A 17,810-nucleotide genomic window follows, 5' to 3' on the forward strand; every position below is an offset into this window, starting at 1 on the left:
CAACGTTTCCACATGCAGGGGTATTTTTCCACCCTCCAGGGTGCACTCTAAAAAAAAGGTGGTGGCATTCACTAACGGAACACCACAAATGTACGAAGGAAAAGTTTGCGCAAAAGACGAGGACGAAGAGGCGAGAGGACAAGACGAGCGCAACTTCCAACTTCATTTTGCATGAAATAGCAACACACATATATACCTCCCACCGGTGTTACCCTCTTTCGTATCACCAGTTACACCACCCGATAAGGCGTAACAAGAATCACAAGCCAAATACAACAAACAAAACAAAACAATTTCGTAAAACGGCGTAACAACGCAGTATGCAATAACAGATACTACTTAGACTGTGTACGTCTTCCACACACACAAAAAAAAAAAAAAAAACACGTGTCGTACAAATCAAAGATGATCTTAAAGGAGCCATGAAGAGAAAACAAAAGTTGGTTTTATTCGAAATATTAGGTGTTTTATAGTACCCTAAGCGCTTTCCCGGAAGCAAATGATGCTTTATTCACTGAGAAATAAGGCAATTTAAGCCAAAAGAGAGAGAGAGTTTTAAATCTCCCGCTAAATTGCACATTTCGTGACGTGAACAATGGCGTCATACGAGCCGGTCCATGAAACAGATACTTAGTATGTCGACTCCATGTAGCACCCACACGCGGGAATCAAACAGGAACCGGAACTCGTGCCGAAACCAAGACGGCGGCCATTTTAAAAATACTAGTAAATCCTAGTGCACCCGCAGCCCTAGTCATGGAATCGCCTGATCCGGAGAACAAAACTCTCTCCGAGAAGCTCGGGCTTGCATTTAACAACCTCACACCACTTGAACGCTCAATGCTTCTAAGTGCACGAGCGGCAGGGGTTGTGGGATACGCGGATGGACCGGAAAGCGACCATTCCGCGATAGCCACAACAGACGAACGCCCAGCCGTCGGCACCGCTGCCTCGTCAGCCCCGTCGCGACGGACGAATACAGACTGGTACGTATGTGCCGTATTTTTATTACGGTTAATAATAGTTCAATTTCAGTAGCAGTATCGCTTATGCCAGTTGGCCGGTGTCGTGTATGGAAAGCCGTTCGCGCGAGCTCTCTGCTCCGACCAGAAAGATACGAGCGTCAATGCGCGATGTGTACGGTATTTTTTTTTCGACCAAGGGCAGAGCGCTTTGACGGCGATTTGACGAAGTCGGCTACGAGCGCCAGCATGTCCCAGGAGTGAGCTAACGTAAGGGTCCCTGCCGTAATCACTTCCTCGGAAATGAAGCGAGCACACTCGCACTTCCTTTAGCTCTCTTTCTCCTCCGTTTGCAAAGTTCACAAAACGTACCCAATTGCTTCGCCGAGGTTCGTCGTTGGGCAGCACATGAAAGGAAATCTCACCGGCGGGGATGTCGCACTCCCTCGACGATTTGCCCGTGCTACATGGGCATTTCAAAACGCAGCAACGAAATTTCATTGTAAAGTACTCGAACAAACTGAAGTTTTCAGTGGTTGTAAACTGGAAACGAGCTCCTAACAACAGCAGCAAGCCAACACCATTCCGAAACTTCTGCGACGACTGTCACTTACTCGTCGCTGCTTGCTGTTCCTTACTCCCCTCGTTTCTATTTTTACCTTTGCTGGCTGGCGATATGACGGCCAACTTCCTGTGAAGGGATTACGATACCAAGCAAGGTCGCGGCTGCGCATGCTGGGACGGTTCGTTGGCACCGAAGAGCCTCGAACCCGAAAATTCGTCTGCGCGACGGTGGCGACGGCGAGATGTCGAGTTCGGCTGGCGGCAGTTTCGTACGCATTGGCATACACGCTTGCGTTTTTGTTCGGAACTTCAACCGTTTACTCCACCGTTCTTAGTGTCATAAAAGGAATGTGCAGTATGTTTAACGGGCATATAGCTCACTATGCAAACTGGTAAGCCCTGCCTAACTTGCGTTTGCTTTTGCCGGCCTCCGCCAATCGCAGAGCATTCTCGTGTGACATCATAGGTTCTGTTGCGGGAAATGAGCTGGTGGGTCGCATGGTCATTCCCTTTTTTCCTAATTATGTAGCTTATTTGAGCGAAGTTTGTGTTAAAGGTGGTGTCAGTGTGGTTCTAACGAGGCAATCTTTCGAATGAACCAAACTTGTGTTTTCTCTTCATGGCTCCTTTAAACACGGGTATAAGAATCGAAGTTAAGAACAACACAGCTCGCGTTTCCGAGACTTATGAGATTCTTATACCCGTGTTATCATGTTATAATTTTATTCTTAGTTGTTGTATGCTTTTTTGGCTCTGATTTTATTCGTTCATCTTTGACTTTAAGTGCGACACGTGTTTTTTTTTTTTTTTTGTGTGTGGAAGACGTACACAGTCTAAGTAATATCTGTTATCTGGTGCATACTGCTTTATTACGCCGCTTTATGAAATTGTTTTGTTTTGTTTGTCGTATTTGACTTGTGATTCTTGTTACGCCTTATCGGGTGGTGCAACTGGTGACAGGAAAGAGGGTGACACCGGTGGGAGGTATATATGTGTGTTGCTATTTCACGCAAAATAAAGTTGGAAGTTGCGCTCGTCTTGTCCTCTCGTCTCTTCGTCCTCGTCTTTTGCGCAAACTTTTCATTCATACATCATGAACCAACTAGCCAGCAATCAAGTCCTACTAAGAACACTACCAAGTTACTTGTCTCAGTATACACTAGGCACTTAGTAAGTGGAAGTAGTAAATGCAGCACTAGTCAGGGTTACAACTGAAGCAGATAGTATAGCACCACTACCTTCACTAGTAAAGTCCTCGAGATTACACCCTTCTGAGCTACATGCGTTTACTAACTGGCCATGCATAACGTAGTCATAAGCACGACCTTAGTCTAGTGTATACTACTTCCTACACCCAGTTAATTTCCTAACCATGCACTTGCTAGTGGCAGAGCCTACGTACTGTGCCGCGGGGTAGTGGTTCCTAAGGAGTTAGTAAATGTGGCCATTACTACCCTTTTACGACTTTTTTTAAATGAGTGTGGCTTACTAGGTCATGTGTACCGTTACACTAGGAATGAGGTTGCGAGTTAGGTTGCTGGTAGGCATATGCATAGGTAACAAAGTAGACCTAAAACGTAGGGTTTTGTTACGCAGTGAATCAAACAAACCATGACGCCACGTGGCTTGTTTGATGTCGAAGTTAGCTGCGTTGTCCCGACGCCAACGCGGCAGCTATGTCCTCGCTCTGATGATTTCGACGGGCATCTGACTGTTTGTTCTTGTCCAGCTGTATACAGACTGTGTGCCGACTTCCTCCGCAGACCAATCCCCGTAGCTGGCCGAGGGTCCAGCCGAGGTGGCTGGGCGAAACCGCTTTCTCATCCACAGCGTTGCGGGCTTTCACTCCTGGAAAGACCTCGCCGTGCCTGAACGATGCACTGTAGCTCGCTCAAGGGGTGAGCCCGGGAACGTCTTCACGCGGAAAAGCGTCGACGAGTACGGGCACCACCTTCGGGCTGGTTTTTCTGACGTCACCGGTTAACCACAAGCGATCCCACGCGGTGCGTACCTACCCGAGCAGATCGTCGGTCTGCCGCGACAATTCTTGCCGCGCCTGCGGCGGGCAATTTTTGAGAATACTTTAGGGGGAGATAGCTTGGAGTATGAATAATCGGTTCTCCGCCCCGCCATGGCATAATCGGTGACTTCAGCAACAGAGCTCAGGCGTGGCATATGCGCATTCTGGGCGCGGTTACAGTGCAGGTAAAGAATTTGCCAGGAGCTGTCGAAGCTGAGCTATGCTTCAAAATAAACTACGTACGGCGAATTGAAGAGGGGCCCATGTTAGTGACGCGTTGTGTGCATGAACAGTGTGATTTAGAACTGCACGGGAACAGTGAGTGGCGATGACTCGCCTGTCGCCACATGTGGTCGACGCTGGGAAGCTGGGCTTTTCCCGCGAACACACGGGCGGCCCAGCGGCTCTGCAGCTCGGACAATGGCAGGAGGGCGCCGATTGGCTGAGCCAAGCCGATTAGAGCCAAGCCCGGCCGCTCCGGAGGAAAGACGAGCTTGTATACGTCCACTTGGTGGTCCTCCCCCACGTCCAACACGCCAGGCGCCAGGCAGGGATATGAGACGCGGTAGCCCGTCGCCAGGATCACGTCGTCCAACGGCACGACGATGCCGGATTCCCCCTCGAAGATGGCGCCGTCCTTCGTGAACTCTTTCACGGGACCTGAGCGAAGGAACCACTTGTCACATTTGGAAGGGGTCTGCTAAGTTCGCAAATATCTGTTCAGTGACTGGAGACCTCCCCTGTACCCAAGGGAACATAAAAATGGAGGACAGCCACAGCAGAATACTAGTATGCCATGTTTAAAGCAAAGCGTAGCTGAAAGGTATACATGATTATTAATCAGGAAAGATGAAGACGTCGATGCATTTCACGCTGTATAGGATTGATATGACCGACAAAAACTCGACAGGCTGTACTTTTGGACCATTATTATGTGGCCCTTCTAGAACCGTACCACGGAAGTCCCGAACACTCTATAGTCATCCCGTGAGCTGCAAAAATGGGCACTGGAGCTTGCGCTTTCTCTTCGAAACATTGAGCTCTAGCGGCCCCAAATGGTCCAATTCTAGCTGTGTCTAATTCTAGCTATCTAGCTAATCTAAGCATGGGGTTTATTGTCTGAAGCATGTATGGAACCTGAGGACACGTTACTGTGCAGGTGAAACGGTTTGCTTGGTGCAATACGTTGAACTGTGATAACCCGTTTCGCTTTTCCTGCTGGACTGCATTCAAAAGCATGAAGTCGGGGTACCGATTTTCCGCGCCCGTCTGCTGCGCCAAGTAGGTCTAAAGGCGATTTATAAGGTGGTTAGTTTGAAACAAACCCTTTTCCAGGCCACTTTCGCGGCAATGAGCACATCGCTTCTTGCGGAGCGAAGCTTGCAGTGAGTATCGAGTAAAGCCCAATTTTCGAATAAAACTAAGCTGTACGTTGTGTTCATGGTCCCTGTGAAGGCCAAGATTTAGGTCACATTTAGCACACAACGCTTTCAGTTTGGTGGAAATAGAGCGGCAGAGATTCCAAAGCTAATGAACCCATGAACTGCACCGGGAAGTTCTCGGAGCACAAAATGTGTGCCCAGCGTACCGCACCGAATTCGATTATGTCTAAGTTTATCTGCGTCGATAGGGCACCTGAAGTTGCGCTTGACTTGTCACACCAACAATGGCGATACCATAAACATTATCTGCCGACACAATACGTGTTACTCAAAACTCGCCCTTTTTTCATAGCCGCTCATGAGCAATCAAGACAAAACAAAAATATAACAAGAACTGTGGTTGATTCCTCTGTCATAGGAATCGGTAAACACGAAAGGGAAATGTGCAGCGAAACCTCCACCTGAGCATGACTTGTGGGTCGGCGGCTGTCTTGTGGGTTTGCTTGGCGAGCGACGTCCTGCTAGTGGGTCACTTCGGCAAAGGTATACTGGCGTCATTTGCGTGACGGATATGACGTCAGTGAAATCTTGGTGTATCCCGGCATAAAACATTTTCGCGTTAAAATATAAAACCAGAAAACGAACATACCGGTGTACTCGTTACTCGTTAGTACTCGTCAGTACTAAAGGTTGATTATTCGCAAGAAGACCCTGTTTGCAGGAGTGCACCCTTTACAGGCCGCTTGCTTCGTTGTACTGGCGTCACTTCCGTGACGGATATGACGCACGTCGAATATTTGTGAATCACGGCTGTCGTGTGAAAAATGCAAGCTGAATAGTGTAGATCGGGTACAATCGTATTCATGACATCAAAAGTGTTGAAACTGACATTTCCCCTCCCACTAAAGGAATATAAACGCCACCGAAGTATTTTTCCACAAACGAGTTTCGTGTTTCAGCGTGAAACCAACACTACGGCGCAGAAGTGTTTCAGGTGATAACAAAGGTTCGCGGGGCGTAAATAACGTGCATTGTGAGGAGGTCACCTTTTACACGTACGGTGCCGCTCAGTATGCGGTTGGGCAGGGCGTCGTTGACCATGGGGTGCTGTCCGAAGATGCGGTGCTTGGGTTGCAGCCGGTAGGCAGCGTGGTCTACGCGCTGGTTAATGGCGAACTCGCACATAGTGCACACCAGCTGGTACGGCAGCCACTCGAACAGGACGTTGAAGAGCCGCGTCTGGTAGCTGGCGTCGAAGGGCTGGCCACGGGGACCCACGCGGCTGATCACCCACGAGCCGCGACGGGTGCTCAGCCATACCTGTGGTGCAAGGCACCACCAAAAAAGAAAAAAAAAAGAGAAAACTTAACACTGGTATACATGTCGGAAGGCGAATACATCTTACTGGTATACAGCTGATGTAGGCGCTGTGGGATTCACTACACACCGTCCCGCATGCGCTTCAAGCATATTGACAAAGCGGGAGACATTCCCCAGAATCAGCGTCCTGCGTGGGTGGGGTGCACCTGTTATCTTCACGGGCCGTCACTTGCACCTGTCAAGTGATACGATGTCAGCGCCGGGGGGCACTAGGACCTTTTCACCGCCAGCAACGTGTTGATTTAGTGGCGCTCTTAATCTCGAGAACCGGGTTCGACTCCTATATGAACTCCAAATTACCCAATTTTGTTTGCAAAATAACTGGTTCATTTATCAAAATTAAGCCGCGTAGCACTGTGGCACATCAATTCCGACATGTTGTGCGTGTTTTTTTTCTCCTTTGGCAGCTGCAGTCACTTTTTGGGCCGTACGACGGCACCGCCAGTTGTACGTATTATGGGGTTTTAATTCTTTCGCATTAAAACGTGTCAAGCTAGTAATAGGTTCACTGTAGTTACTGGCACAATTACAGCGAAAACTGTAGCAAATGCCCCAAAGTTTCACAATGACGTGTGCGGGGAAACTACATTACTGCCTGTAAAGCGTGCTTCATTGCAAGCATATTCACAATGAAAGAAAGCGGGCCTCACGAGCGTGGTCACGATGGGGAGTTCAGGGTACGCTTGACGCGAGTGATGTAGACCTTTTCATTCCTCTATCTCTGATAATAACAGGATGCAATGTGGATATTGTCACAGGTACAGATGGATAATACTGTCGACCACGGCTGTTCCGATAGCACCGCCTACTGGGAAAGCAGCTGCTTCCAGGACGGAGGAGCCAAGCAGGTCTGCGGGGGATTCACAACGGTGCTGTGGCTCAGAAAATAACACCGATTGCGCATATCCGCAGTGTTGTTAGGGCACAAATTTGAGCACGCTGTGTTTTGTTGCATTATGCCTGCGCTGACCTATTGCTGTTTCTTCGCATCTGTCTGAGAACCTTCCTGTGAATACTAAGTCTGAAATGACGACAGGAATGCCGCAAAAACCTAACAGGAATCCTGTCGTACCACAAAAAAAATTGTTATGTCAACAGAAGTCCTGTTGTTACGACAAAGCCACGTGTTGTTACGACACACATTTCTGTTGTAACGCCAAAGTCAATTCTCTCAGCGACAAACATTCCTGTATTCACAACAGAACTGCCATTTATGCTACTCTTCACATGGGGCAATGGCATTTAAACCATGTGCAACTACTGAAGGAACATCAAGATCCCGACAAGACCGGAATTCGGTACGACGGAACATCAAAATTAGAACAGGAATACGACACATGACAGAACATCAGAATCACGACACGACAAGAATACGACAAGACGACAGTACAACACGCGAAAATACGACAAACTACGTAAATTTTTCTTGTCGTCTTTTTCGACTGGGTATACCATGCAAAAAAAAAAAAGCAGTCTTCTGGAAGAGGAGCAGTCTTCTGTTCCTCTTCCCCCTCTCACTCTTCCACCCATCCTTTCGTACAACCCCTGTCATCTTGAATACGTTCCGCGAACTTGTCAACGAAGGTTAAACACGCAAGAGCTGACCTTCGTCGCGCACCCCAATACTAGCCACCGCCAAACCAGCGCGGCACCTTTTTTAACAGTGAAACTGTTTAGCAAATCGTACTTTTTTTGTGTCCGCAGTTAAAAATACCAAGAAATTGCCGAGCAAGAGCACGTGAGCGCGAGCCTTGCGGCGACCGCACAACAGTTAATAAAACCAAGAACAGCGTTCGTGTGCGCGTGCGCCGCGACGACCGCCCAGCATCCACTGCGCACGTTCGTCAAGCCAAGCATACCCACTTAGGGACATTGCCAAGATTGCGGCGACCGCCCGGCAGTTAAAAAAATGCAATGTCTGGAGTGCCGTCCGACGGCACTCTAGCTCAGCGCTGCAGGCATCACTAGAGTGCCGTCGGACAACATTCGAATATCAAGCGTCTGTCGTTGTAGTGTAGAGGATCCGTTTTAGCTTTTTGATGCCATGGACGGTGGTTCGAGACCCGCTTTCGCCTTGATTGTTTTTGTTTCACCTCTCAATTCAACTATAATTTTCATGGCTTAGGTTAATTTTTGGTGTTTTAAATGATTGCTTTGTGTTCGTTAGGTAATTTTATGCCAGTTTAGGTCAGGTTACCTCGCTTTACGTTGTGTAGAGCAATGTAGTGCCAGACGCGGCATTTTTTTTACAAAATGCTGGTGGACGTCCATATAGTAGAGCGCTTATAGTACCGTCTGACGGCACTCAAGACACATCCTTAAAAAACCCAAGAAAATTCCCGGCGCTCGTGTGCGCGTGCTTTGCGGCGACCGCCCAGCGTCCCCGGCGCACGTTTGTCCGGCCAAGCACACCCAGTTAAGGAGATTGGCCAAGAATGGTCAAAAAGAACTCCAGCCTTCGCCGTAATCGGGGCAACAGCTGCTCGGAACTAGAAGGACACTTCATAGCGTTCGCTCCTCCAAGGTGATGTCCGATGATTATCCCTTCAAAAAAAGAAAAAAAAGAAAGAAGCTCACACTTATAGTAACAATGATGGGTAAAAATCGTTGCGCCTGCGAAGAAGGAGCAGATCCGCTGCAATCGGGGACTTAAACCTTCGTGGTGGTCGGGAAAATTGCGAACAGCTTCGCTACCTTCAAGTCTTACGCGTTAGTGGGAACTTCCTTTGTTTTTTTTTCTTTTCTCCCACATTTTCTCAACTTTAAAATAGCAGCAATTATTGTATTCCGAGTGAAGTACAAAAAGTTGTCTTTAAAAGTGTGCCCCTCACATGAGCTGTCCCTGCTTCCCTGGGTCAACTGCCCGAACTGCAACATTGCTCCCTCCCTCCCTCCCTCCCTCCCTCCCTCCCTCCCTCCCTCCCTCCTCCCTCCCTCCCCCCCCCCCCCCTCTCTCTCTCTCTCTCTCTCTCTCTCTCTCTCTCTCTCTCTCTCTCTCTCTCTCTCTCACACACACACACGCACACACACGCCCGTCTTTCTTTTACGGGACGTGGTGAGGCGGGGAGGACAGGAGACGATGTGATCCTAAAGAAATGCCGTACAATGCTTCGACTGAAAAATATCACCAAAACTGTTTTGACCTAATCATTCTTGATAAAAGCCGGCCTCCTTCCAAAGAAACAAATTTTCTTATGCGTTCATAGTGGCACACTTTTAATACAAACGCCAGTGGCCAAGAGCTGCATACTCCTATCGTTTATGCCAAATATATAGTACCGCTAACGAAGCCTACTGTTTAAATAACCGCTTCCAAGACGAAGAACCAGCGCACTGCATTTCCTCTAATGAGGAGTGAGATGGCTCGCATGAGCGGAGCAAACAGAGGCAAATTGCTACTGCGGCGCTGTCCACGACTTCCTCTGAAGTCATCGCTCGCCGCACCTGTCGACGTTTTGTATTTTTGCTTTCTTTAACTTGTTCTCTCTTGTACCCTTTTTCCAAACCGTGTTTTCCAAACCCTGTTTTCCGCAATGGCCTTTGTAGCAGAATGAAAAAAGCATAACGCAGAGAAAGAAGCTGCATGCAAGCCACGAAATGCGGGCGTGTTCTACACACCCATGCAAACGCGAGTACATTGAAGGCTTGGCATCATTCGGCACGCCACTTCGATACACCAAAGCGATTTGCGAAGTTCCGGTCTAGTGCTCTCTCGTGTGCTCCCGTAACGACCATTCCTTAATGCACAGATTGCCCGGCGTAGCGAGTTCGAATTCGTCTATAGTTGGACGGTGAGCGCTGGTATACCGCGGAAGCTCCGTTCGTTACATCCTTCTCACGGCATCATTAGCCGGCTTAATTAAGGTTGGGCACCCATCTACTCGGATAGTAGGGGTTTAAAACAGTGGCAAAGAACAAAATGATCAACGAATGATAGCTGGAAATAAGAAAAGAAATATAAAGGAAAGAGAAAAAGAACGGAAGACAGACAGGCAAAACTCAACGAACAAACGAACAAAGGAAATTAGTCGGAGGAGAAGAAGCATGGAGAAGAATGATGCTCAGCTGGCATTTAGCGTGGCCGGCTCCCTGAACGTAATGAAGGGTTTAAGGAGATGGAATCACTCGGTCGCACGTAGGTTGATTAATCAGAATAGTTGACATGGAGGCAGTCACGCGTGTAGCGGTTGAGTGCGAAAAAAAAAAAATGAAACGGCGATAATATCGCAGCAGTGACTTATAATTGATTGTCAGGAAAAGTGTGAATGTCTTGGTGTAACAGCCGGGAAGTGTAGGATATGAGGCGCACGAGAGCGTGAAGAGGGGGGCTTGGTCGGTGTGCACATAAATTGTGTGCCGCTGTCGATGTCGATGCCGAAGGAGCGGCAGACGCCGAATTAGTCGTTCTCGAGGCAGAGGGCAGCAGAAGGGGACGGAGTGCGCTTCGAAATACCGTGTCCTCTCACCAAAGCGCAGCGTTAGGTCTAACGTCACGCCGGCGCATGCCCGAGTTTAATGACAAGCGGTATGTGACGCTAAAACAAAGTAGGGCAACCAACGCAAATCTGAGTTAGGATGGCGTTTGGTATTACGATTTTTTTTTACACAGACAGGAATATCACCTCTAAAGCTTCAGTACATGCCATACTATCACCCCCCCCCCCTCTTTCTCCCTCCCGAGCGCGTGCCTGTTACTTCATTTCAGTTCATTGATTTATTCATTGGTATCCTCTGGACCGGGAAGTATTACTCTTCCACCGTAACTAAGATTCATAATGAAAAATTTCTAAGATGTAATAATATTAATAATTGATTGATTGATTGATTGATTGATTGATTGATTGATTGATTGATTGATTGATTGATTGATTGATTGATTGATTGATTGTGGTGTTTAACGTGCCGACGCTACACAGGCGATGAGGCGCGCCGTAGTGGAGGGCTCCGGATTAATTTTGACAACCTGGGTATCTTTAACGTGCGCCGAAATCTCGAACACACGGGCGTTTTCGCTTTTCGCCTCCATCAGAAAAGCGGCCGCCGCGGCCTGGAATCGAACCCGCTTCCTTGTGCGCAGCGGCACAACACCTTAGCCAATGAGCCACCGCGGCGGGTAATATATAATAATCGCTGTAATACGGCTCTGCTGCTCGTACAATGTTAGCTATAGCGATCTTGAATAATGCATGGTATTCGGTAGTTGGTATTGTTGCGGGATCAAAGACCCTCTAACATATGATCTGGGCGTGCTCCCACACACCATCCCTCTCCACCATCCCCTCCCCCAACCATGAGCAGTGGGAAGGCATGCTAGCCAGCCCGGACCCTGGCGGTCAGCTTCGGCTGGTTGAAAGGGCCCGCCTGGAAGCGACCGCCCAGGGGCTTCCGGACTGAGAAGACCCCGCATTGCCAGGAATCCAGAACTGATATAGAAATAAAGTTTATTCCTCCTCCTGCAGTGTGACCCTTGCACTCTTTGAAGTGGTATGACCATAGGAGCTGGGCGCAGCCCGTGGAGTGGACGAAACAAAACACGTTCGTTTGTAATTGGCGATTCAGCATATATCTTTCAATGAAACTAGGAGGGACTTCAGGTTTATTCTAGCGTAAAAACATGGGGCGGTCCATATTGGTCCCAAGTCCGTGTATTGGCAGCAGGCGGGAATTCCTCCATATTTACAACTTCCCTGTAAAGTGCGTAAAAATGAAAAGTAAAGGAAACCCGGAATAATGCTAGCGGCTTATTGCCATATAATTTGTTTCGGGATGGTTTCGATTAAACAACCAGTTGGAGCCGTTTTCTGAAACCTCCGTAAATGGCCATGTATTGACAGCAGAGTGTAACTCTGTAACGTTCACAACTTCGCTGTGAGCCAACTAAGTATAACACGGGAATGGCACTCACCGTAATGATGGAGCCGCCCTGACAACCAGTTCCAGTATTTTCTCAAGATACCCACATTAGATTGAGAGCTACAAAGCATAAACTAGGAAGTTTGTTTCGCCCCAAGGTTCAAAACTCCTTGCTGGCGCCATTCTTTCCGCGGATGCAATTTTTATATATATAAAAAACTAACCACATATAGTTTCGCCGTAACATGCTATATTTGAAATTAAAATTTGGTAACATTCGCAGTTAAAAGTTTGTCAAGCGATCTTTCTAAGCAAACCTTGTATACTCGGTCCGTAAGGTGCAGAGGCCACCAGTCTGCTTCTTGAAAGGAGATTCGAAGCAAGTTGGGGCGTGCAAATGTGTCTAAACCACGGGTTCCGGTATCACTGCAAAACTCTGATCCTATGATTTAGGTTCGATGGGCGTTTCCCTTTTTCTTGAATTGGAGGAGTGCCGATTTTCGTTGCGATATACACCGCCAGCGCTTAATCAATGGCGAAGTCTACCTCACGCAGCTTCCGCTGCGAACACTCCCACCCGCGCGCAGCAACGTGCATTAAGCAAAAACAAATTTCACCTCAAGCGCCCTTCATCAATGAGGCCGCGTTCTCCGGAATGTCACGTCACTTTTGCTCGGCTTTTTTATCCGCCTGAAGTGTCTCTCCAACCCACACAGGACGCTCCGTATGCCGCCCCGAGCCGCCGTGCTTCGGGCGCGTCGGCTTCACTGGAAGCTTCGCCGCTTCATCATCGCTAAGCGTATCCAGGGGCGCTCTGATGCGCCTCTTTCACCTGCACGCGCCGTTAGCCTTGAGCGAAGCTCAGGAGAATGCCACCGCATCATACCGTTACGTATTCGCCCGATCGTGGTTCCGGATGACAGGGTTCAAATGACGCAACCGCTATGCATTCGATCCGATCGAGTACGAATAATCCCGATGGCCTCGCAGCTCGCTCAGGGACTTCATTTCTTGTTCGTTTTTTTTTTGCGTATTCTCTGCATTCAGCAGTGCCCTTGGAATCGTAGCGGTGGCCGTGATACCCGTCCGAGAAGCCGATATGCAAATATCTCCGTGGCCGCTTCGCGTACGCTAGGCGAAGGCCGATCGCGTGCTAGAACGCCCTTTACGCCCGAACCCGGTACCAACGCTTGTCGAACTATCTTTGGCGGCGTTTTCCAAGTGTTGATCTTATCGGCGCCCTGCAAGCGTACATTTGCAGTGTGGCCCACCGCGACGCAATCGCACTCGGCCATCGTTCGCAGTGTCGACAGAAAACTCATTTTGCAACTGGTTAACGAAAGCAGCGACACCCAAGGAAGAAAACGGGAGGAAGAGAGCATGCACCGTTGTTCTGTCCGTATCCTTCGCCCAATGCGTTATCCGCACGTCTGATCGTCAGTGACTCCACAGGCACCAAGGATAACGCGGCGTGTAATCGGCCTTGTGGACTCGAACGAAAGCCTATACGGAGGGTCGTCGTGCATTCATAGTTGCGCGAGCGTTAAATGTATCACTCAGCCTACGAACTATTATGTTGGGTCTCGGCGCATGCGCCGTCTGCGTCACCTCAAGGTCTTCCCCCGTTCGGACTCGAGAGATGTGCAGATTGCGTAGAGACAGCATGTTATCGGCGTGCGTGCGGTTAATATTCGGATTCGGGCGAGAAAATGCGAGATGAGCCAAAAAGAGAATCTTTTCTGATTCACTTAAACCTGCGTGCATTTAAAATTTCATGTTGGGTGATACCCCACGCAGCCTTGGCAGTAATGAAATTACCGTAATTAAATTACTTTTTGCTGTAACGAGTAATGTAATAAATTACTTTTGAGTGTTGGTAATTTAGTAATGTAATAAATTACTTCAGGCCAGTAATTTCATGGAAATTACTCAGTACTTTCGAAATTACTTTTGACTACGATATAGCCTGCCCGCTTCACATACGACATAAATAGCGCTATAAATAAAGTGTACATAAGTTGGTGTATAAACAAATATTTTTGAGATTGCAGTGTATATGTATATGAGTGTAAATAAAGTGGTTAGGGAACTACAGCGCAGCTTGCACACGGACAGAATGGAGGAGAACAAGACACACACGAGCCCTGGGTGTATATGAGTGTATACAAAGTGTATACGAGTGCTGAGTGTGTATGAGTGTAAATAAAGTGTATATGAGTTGGTAGTGTATGAGCGACGAGTTTTTGTCAAAGTGATTTCAAAGTAATTTCATTACTTTTGAACAATAATAGTAATGTAATGCATCACTTTCGCCCACCTGTAATTTTTAATGTAATTTAATTACATTTTAGAAAATTCTAGGAAAGTAATGAGTAATGTAATTTATTTACTTTTTAGAAGTAATTTTGCTATCTCTGATCCCACGCAAATGCGCTAGTGAAAGTGGGAATTAAGGTCATTTTTGAAAACGAAAGATCTCTCTCTCTCTCTCTCTCTCTCTCTGAGGGGGGCGCGTTCGGTTAGAGAAAGCCTTGTACTGGCATTTTTCGGCGTCCCTTTACAGCCATAAGGTTTCCGTAGCAAGATTCCTACACATGAACACGTGTGGGTGTTTGGGAATGTATGTATGGGTTTGTGGGCGGAGGCTGCACTGAGGACCCAGTCTGACAGTGATGTGATCAGTACGTGAGCTAGTGAACTCCTCTGTTCGAGGGCATCGGAATCAAGATAAGATGTAGGCCCCGGGGCTGGCTATTACCTTACTGATTCCCTTGGAACATTCGCAAAAATTACGGCCAAAGAGGAGGGCGGTGATGGGGGGGGGGGGGGGGGTATTCCTTCCTACGTTGAGTACTTGAAGGGAACAGGGAAGAAGATTAACAGCGTGGCCTTCAAGGGGAAGTCAATCAGATATCCGTGTCTGAGTTCCAAGGTCAGAAATTTCTCAACTGATGTCCGCGTGCACTTGGCACGTCCTCACCTTGTAAGCTATTAACCGTGACCACAACGCCTAGCAAGGTGTACATGAAGCGAGGGCTACAAAATTGCTCTGCGGATTATTTCCTAAAATCCGCCTAGTGCCTATGATAGCATTTCTTCGGGCTGCCCGACGTCGCTTTATCCCGTTACTTCTTCTCATGTTACAGTATTGATCAGTATCCCAAACAGCGCATTTTCGTTGTCTAGCTGCGCTGGCCTGTGTTCATCTCAAACTACCATACGTACAATAATGCGCGCGTAGATGCATATCTAGCTATCTAGCTTAACATTGTTGCCTTACACTCCCACGTGGGTGGGATTTAAGTAAACTCCCAAAAATGTATCGTGTGATGCTTGATTTGCATATGAGCGACAAGGAACGGTGTCAACTTGTAATGTACATCCAGTGTTGTTCGTTTTCAGGTAAAACCTCATTTTACCCAATTTTTTTTTGCACTTCGAACGTGTTAATGGAGATTCGGGTTCAACCCGATTAGTTCCCGAATGGACCTTTTCATAGTGGCGATCTGCAAAATCGTGCGCTGGCGGTCCGCCGTTCTCAACCAGTACTTGCTGTAAGCAAGCCCCACAAGAACCACTTCCGAACTCATTCATTTTGCTACCTCAGGCTTGCAAATACTGCCCTGACATTGTTGTGCCTAGCTAATTGGAGCTGTGAGGTCGAGAGAACTTTCTCCCAGCTGAGACACGTTAATCGATGTCGAAGGGAAACCGACGTGTTGCGCATGCAGATGATAATGTACGTAAACAAGGATGAGTGAAAAATCGATGACCAGTTTTTCGTGAATAAAATGCTTCATTTCTTAGAAGTCATCAATGCTCTTCACTGTCACCACTACTGATTCATTTCCAAACAAATGGCAAATTTCGGAGCGCATCTGATAGAAAACCATGATGCCCCACCCCCGATTACCAGCTTGAAACAAGCACCAATTTTAACGCGTTAGAGTTTAGGAGCTCGTGATACCCTCTAAATTAAACTGAGTACATTACTTAGTGCAGCCGTACATTTAACCCGAAAAAACCCTAATGTCGGAATGACATTACAAAAAAAAAACACCAATTTCTACCCGGTTATCAGTTTGAAAAATAACACCCGATTTTTACCCCCCGATTCTAAAAAAATATAAAACCCAGAAAAGAACAACCCTATTCAGTATATCACGTAACTGATGCTAATGCTAACCCCTACATAGTGATATTTTTAGCTGCGCTCATGTTAGCTCATCGAGACGTCTCGTCTGATAATGTGCGTATGCAACGGCGTTTCCATATGTTATTTCGCTAGATACTATGCATAAACAGTACAACGGACGACTAATGCTACAAACGGAACTAGACCTCACATCACATGCTTATCGCCTGTCCGCAAAGAAGCTCTCCATATATATGTATAGTTCGCCTGCAGATAGATCTATAATAAATGATTGTAAATCGGTCAAGCCATTCCCGGAATCGGGGTAATAAGCCATTCATGAGGGCACCACCAGGGAAACAGCTAGGCCAATGGAGGGACGCCTGCCATACATGACCGACACTGGTGCCCTGATTCCCAAAACCGCATGGGAGATCCTGAAATTCCTACGCATTTTGTGATACTATAGTAATGCATTGAGCCTGCCTGAGGGCCATTTTAATTCTCGCTGGTATCGTTTTTCCATTCGGGGTACTAAAAACATAATAATAAAATTCTGGATGACCTTAGACCCACCTCCGACTGTGTGCGCGCACTCTATGGCGAGCCCTTGTATAAGGTACATGCATCGGGGCATCAATAGAGGCACTCTTGAAGAACAAGTGGCATAGACATCTTTTCGATATTGAGTGGGTAGGCTACCTCGCCCTAGAGAAAACTAGCCATTCTTTGATATCTATTTTTCAGACAACCCCCCACATTCAGTGCTTTAAAAGAAGCGTATATGCGCGAAACGTCCCCAGCGCCATCTTTTCAAAGCCACCGGGCTTAGTACAGGCTTCGAGCCAAATACAGTCATTAGCAGAACATAGGACAACTCGGTAACTGGGGAAAGCTCAATAATTCCCGCTACCGCCCACCGCTTTTCCCTTAAAGCCTTCCGCTGCGTGTCCACAAGATTGAATTATAAAAGTCAGGTTCTCCAAGCTGTTCATGGGAATTTTTACGCAACACCGGCGCCATCTTGCTGATCCCAATGGCCCACTTGGCAGCTCACAGGACGCCGTAACGAATGGCGAAGCATCGTCAAAGGCCAGCGAACGAGCATCTGGCTCAGGGCCAGCATGGAGCAGCTGACGCTAACACGCAACGCTGGCACGCTAAGGTCGGCACGCCATCACCCTGGGGTGCAAGCCCTCGAGCGAGACCGCTATGCCATTCTGGTGGGAGTCTTGTGAACATGGGTCGTTAGTCACGCCCTGTGAAATCTCGCCAGGGCGCAAAGGTGGACTATGTTGGGATAGGAAGTCGTGCTTAGCGCGCTGAAAGGGGTCGGGCATAGAAAAGCGCACACACACGCACACACACAGACAGGTGGACGCATACACCCTTTGTCAAAATATTCTGGGCCAATCTTCTGGGTCACAAATAATTCAAAGAAGGAGCTTTACGTATAAATGTGACAAAGCTATTTTATGACAGTAAGAAAGAAGGGTGTTTTCTCTAGCCTTCCA

At 47.8% G+C, this 17,810-nt stretch overlaps 1 protein-coding gene across 1 annotated transcript in view; it reads right to left on the bottom strand.

The window, feature by feature from the left end:
• LOC144151931 (flavin-containing monooxygenase 5-like) overlaps positions 1–17,810 on the bottom strand; it is a 73,775-nt gene that overhangs the window by 10,393 nt on the left and 45,572 nt on the right. Inside the window, exons 2-3 of the mRNA XM_077683102.1 lie at positions 5,975–6,248; positions 3,884–4,206 (exon numbers count right to left, since the gene is read on the bottom strand). Coding sequence (XP_077539228.1) covers positions 3,884–4,206; positions 5,975–6,248 — 597 coding nt within the window. The remainder of the gene's footprint in view (positions 1–3,883; positions 4,207–5,974; positions 6,249–17,810) is intronic.

The sequence above is a fragment of the Haemaphysalis longicornis genome, unplaced genomic scaffold (genome assembly GCF_048455015.1).
Source record: "Haemaphysalis longicornis isolate Haplotype H1 unplaced genomic scaffold, Haemaphysalis longicornis Haplotype H1 scaffold_9, whole genome shotgun sequence".
NCBI lineage: Eukaryota > Metazoa > Arthropoda > Arachnida > Ixodida > Ixodidae > Haemaphysalis > Haemaphysalis longicornis.